Genomic DNA, 5,012 nt, shown 5'->3' with positions numbered 1-5,012 from the left:
GTGGTTCATAAACAAAATCATTCTGCAAACTGTAAAAAATCCAAAATGTTATATAAATCTGTTATAAAACATCTTAACCTTAAAAATTCGTATCTTTTAACTAAGTAAAACAGTGTGTGCTACTAGATACGACAAATTAGTAATTTAATGCCTTATCACTAAGGTTATACTGTTGAAGATTCTAGAATATTCCAATTTCAGTTCTATTTTTTATGGTTTATTTTTTTTTGTCGATGGTATTTTCACTGAAACGTGAAATTTAACTTGATATATATATATATATATATCCTTAGATAATTTTAGAGCAAAGCAACTGTGATTAATTTTACTTTCTTAGTTAAAACTTGTTAATTATTTTTTTCACTGGTTATACACGGTAAGATAACTTAAACTTAATAAATTATCAAGAATGAAATTTTTATTTTTGTTATATGCGTTACTTATCTAAAAAATAAAAAATTGAAAATTTTTAGATGGCTAAATGGGGAGAAGGAGATCCTCGTTGGATTGTAGAAGAGAGACCTGATGCTACAAATGTGAATAATTGGCATTGGTAATTTTTTTCACTTTTATATTGTCTAGAAAATTCAACTTCTTCACAATTTAAAATTATTTCACATTTAATTAAAATTTAGTACTAATTCTGAATGTCATAACTTATTAATCTTCTATCTATATATTATAATGAAAACAACTATTCCAAAATTGGCTAAAAATGTTTTTTTTTTATAGTTTTAAGAAACATTAGTTTTTTGTTTTATGAAACTTGTAAAAATTGTAATAAATAAATTTTATTCTATCATGACTGCTTCAATTGATAATGCTTTATTAATTTGGTTTAGTTTTATTTTATTAATGTAACCAAAACAATTCAGTTATTTAATTATTATTTTTATCTATTGAACAACTTAATAAAGATTTATTTTATCAATTCAATATTTAAATTATACATGTGAGAAGATATTATGAAGTTGTTATGTATGTTATCTTATTAAGTCATTTATTACATTTCAACGGTTTTGGCTCAAAAGTTTTAGACTAAGTGTCATATTAGATTTTGATATTTTTAATAACTTTTGATCCAACCAATATTTTGTTACTTTTTTTTTTATAATAAATTTTACAGTTTAGATCAGATTGGAAACTTATTTTTTATTATTTGTAAAAAAAAAAATACATAAATAATATAAAATTTATTGTTTTTTTTAAGTGGCTATTATTAGCTCTTTTCTTTCAAAAAAATTGATGGGTCAGTAACAATTTCAGGATTAGTACTTGTTAAGATACTAGCATTTTAATACATAATTTAGGTTGGGTTAGTTTTACATGATTACAATTTTGTGAAAACATTTTTATGTAGGATAATTTATTAAATTTCATCATAAATATTGGAAAAATTCTTGGATTTTATTAAAAAATTTTTGAGAACTCAACAAAAATTAAAATTAAGTAGACATTGTTAATTGGATGTTAAAAAACTATTGTACATTGGGTTGTAATATATGTATTATACTGTATTTGTATAATCCCAACTACTTGGCCAACCCAAAGTAGTTGGACTAAGGCGAGGTAAAAAAAGAAAGATACTGTAATACATGTACTCTTATTTTCTTAAATTCCTATATAACTTGAATCATAATAATGAACAAAGATAAAGATTTCCTCAGGGTATAAAACGGATGGAATAAAGTTATATCAGAAAGTTCTGAATACTTTTCATAAAATTTTAACCGTAATTATTATTTTTTAACTTTTGTTTTGTTACTTTGTTTTTTGTGATTAGTTAAATAATTGAACAAAGTATTAAGATAAATAAAATGTAATAAGACCATTTTGTTCAGTGTAAAAATATACCTTAAGTTGTGAAATAGATTTAATAAATTAAGTATAGCTTTAATGGAAAAGTAATTGCAATAAAAAAAAAAAAATGTTTATAAAGTTTTGAGATTTATGTTTTTTTAAAATATTTTTTTTGAATCCTAATACAATTTTTTATTTAATAGTTCTAAATTCACAATTGGGATTTTATCCAAATTTAATTTTAGTATTAATTTTTTTTACAGGACTGAAAAGAATGCCTGTCAATGGTCAAAGGAAAAACTAAATTCATTACTTATTGGATTGGTAATAGAAAATGATGTTGTCAATTGTGAAATACATAAGATTGATACATGTGAAGGAGAAGCTGTTGCGAATAATAGAAAAGGCAAATTGATATTCTTTTACGAATGGGATTTAACATTATCATGGAAAGGATTTTTAAGTGGTGCTGATAAACAAATTGAAGGCACAATTAATATACCTAATTTAAGTGAAGAAAATAGTATATCTGAAGTTGAGGTATGAAAGATTTTAATTAATTGTTAATTAGTTAAGGTATCTATTAGTCTTTGTATTCTGGTCTAGTTGAAATAAAATTATTAAGAAAAATTATCTTACAAAAATTTAATTGGAGTCTTTTTTTTTTTTAAGCAGAAAAGACTTGAATAACAAAGTTTATTAGCCTACTTAACAATGTAATTAAAATTACATCAAATTACAAATAATTTAAATGTAATTAAAAAGTATTACAATTTATTTACAATAATTATTTCATTTAAAAAGAGTATGTTATTCTTGAATAATCATCGTTCAGTGCTGTTTTTAAGTTATGGGGAATTTTTAATTTTGTGTTATTGGTGTATTTTGGTCAGTAATTTATAATATTTTCGATTAATGGGTGGATCTGGCATGTATCAAAGGATGGTGGGGATCCTTACTAAATAGACATGCATGAGTTAGATTGGTATGACTTATTCTAAGTCTTGAAATGGTTATTTCTTCATTTCTTTTAATTTCAATGTTGATTTTTGGTTTGTATATTTCTTAGTTTGTTTGATAGTGATACATTGGTAGTTTATCCCAGAAAAATTGTATCAGCTCTTTCATTACCTGGTATGCCCATGTGTGATAGTACTTACATAAAAACTAGTAATCTGTTGGAGATGAGTTCTTGAATGTGTTTGATTTAGTTCATTTTTGGAAAAGGGATTTAATAAAGAAGAAGCTATTTTAACTCTTTATAACGCGTATGTTTCTGCAGTGTAAATGGAAGAATTTGGTGGTAATGTAAATGACAGGTTTGTATTGTCTTCATTATATAACTGCAAAATTTATTCCTACTTTTGTTTTTGAGACATCTGTATATATTTTTTTATAGTTTTCATATAGGGATATGATTTTGTTAAATTGGTCTAGAACCATTTACTTTGGATAGGTATATTTGCAGTTTTCTGTTTGTTAGATATTTATTGTATGTGACTAAAACCAAGGGGGAATATTAGATAATGTTCTTTTAAATGTTTTTGTGGGGTATTCTATTTTTTCCACTGTATTTAATAAAGATTTCATAAATAGTATTTAGGTTAGGACTATTATTAGATGGGAGTGTATTGTGAAGAAAATATTAGTGATTTTAAAAAAATTTCTCCTGCATTACAAAGTATACTGACAGTTCTAAAAGCACATATTGCCAGTCTAATTTCCTGATTATGTATTTAGTAAATTTTTCTTTTTGGAGTTATACACAATAGACATATAGTTAATTTTGGGTAGAATTAGTGACTTGTAAATAGTGAGTAGGTCATTTGTTTGGGTATCCCATTAGTTGTTACATAATAATTTGACAATTTTCATTTTAGTTGAACAATCTGTTTTGAGATTTGAAATATGAAGTTTCCATGACATTTTGTGGTCCAAAATTAGTTTAAGTATATAGATTTTGTTAGTAAAGTCTAGTAGAGAACTCATTAACTTTAATGTGGATTGAATGCCTTTTTTATTCTTGTTAAAAATTATATTAGTTATATTGAGGTCTATTGTAGATAGACTTCCACTAGTTGCATTATGTCTAGTAGGTTCTTTGGTATTAAATAGAATGAGAGACCCTTCATTAAATAATTTTTTTATTTCAATGCATTGGTATCTGTGTAGTTGCAACCACATANTTTTTCTATTTCAATGCATTGGTATCTGTGTAGTTGCAACCACATATTATATTGAAATTGTTGAAGTCGCCTATTAGAATGAATGGTTTTGGTAACTTATTTATTATATCTTCAATATATTCTTTGGTGATGAGAGTATTATCTAGAATGTTTAAATTACATATAAATAATTATTTTGATTAATTACATGATTAATGTTGCTACTGATTTATGTTGGGTAACTAGTAATATGTTCTTGCTTTCTATGTTTGTTTTGATAAAGATGGCTATACCTCAAATAGTAGTCTTTGTTTTTACATCATTGTCTTTTTGAATATTTAATAATAATTTAATGAAATATATAAATATCCTATATTTATTAAAGGGGAAAACTTATTGTTATGTGTATAGTAGTGAATTAAAAAAATCAAAAGAGGGTTTTTAGGTGCTTAAGTTTTTAGAAAGTATTATTTCATTATATAATTAAGAAAATACTTTTAATTTATTATGCTTTACACAGTTTTGAGTATTAAAATCCTAATTGGACGATAAACTATTCCACTAAATTTACTGATAATATCAATACAAATTTAACTTTATACAAGGTTGGGAATAACATGGGAATAAACTACTCTAAAAAAAAAAAAATTAAAGAGTCTTATATTTTATAAAATGTTTTCACAAAAATGTGTAGTGTAAAGTACCACTAATAACATTGAGTTTAGAAACATCTTACACAATAAATCATTTTTATTTTAGTTAATTTATAGTGATGCAACTTCAAATTAAAATTAAAATTATAGAATTTATAATATTTTGATAATCATTGTTTTGATAAGTTAAATTAATTTTAGATAAACATCTCATTAAAAGAATCATCAAATGAAGGAAATATAGTGAAAGACTTTCTTTATAATCAAGGAAAGAGTAAAATCAGAGAACAATTAGAAATATATGTTAAAGATTTGAAAGAAGGTATGCTTAAATTATTTAAATTTAAAGAAAGAAAAATTGAAAATAATTTTAATCGCATTGTTAAAAATTTAA

At 23.7% G+C, this 5,012-nt stretch overlaps 1 protein-coding gene across 1 annotated transcript; it reads left to right on the top strand.

Moving 5' to 3' along the window:
- Positions 1 to 216: 216 nt before the first annotated feature.
- On the top strand, positions 217 to 4,940 carry LOC126909507 (activator of 90 kDa heat shock protein ATPase homolog 2-like; the record flags this gene model as incomplete). The annotated part of the gene is made up of 4 exons (XM_050691941.1): positions 217 to 376; positions 474 to 553; positions 2,064 to 2,340; positions 4,820 to 4,940. Coding segments are annotated over exons 2-4 (478 nt in total), but the record flags the coding sequence as incomplete, so codon positions are not given.
- Positions 4,941 to 5,012: the final 72 nt, after the last annotated feature.

Source organism: Daktulosphaira vitifoliae, unplaced genomic scaffold (assembly GCF_025091365.1).
Source record: "Daktulosphaira vitifoliae isolate Bord-2020 unplaced genomic scaffold, ASM2509136v1 Scaffold_474, whole genome shotgun sequence".
In the NCBI taxonomy this organism is placed as follows: domain Eukaryota; kingdom Metazoa; phylum Arthropoda; class Insecta; order Hemiptera; family Phylloxeridae; genus Daktulosphaira; species Daktulosphaira vitifoliae.
Note: the sequence above shows the minus strand (reverse complement) of the source record. Positions and strands in the feature narration are given on the sequence as shown.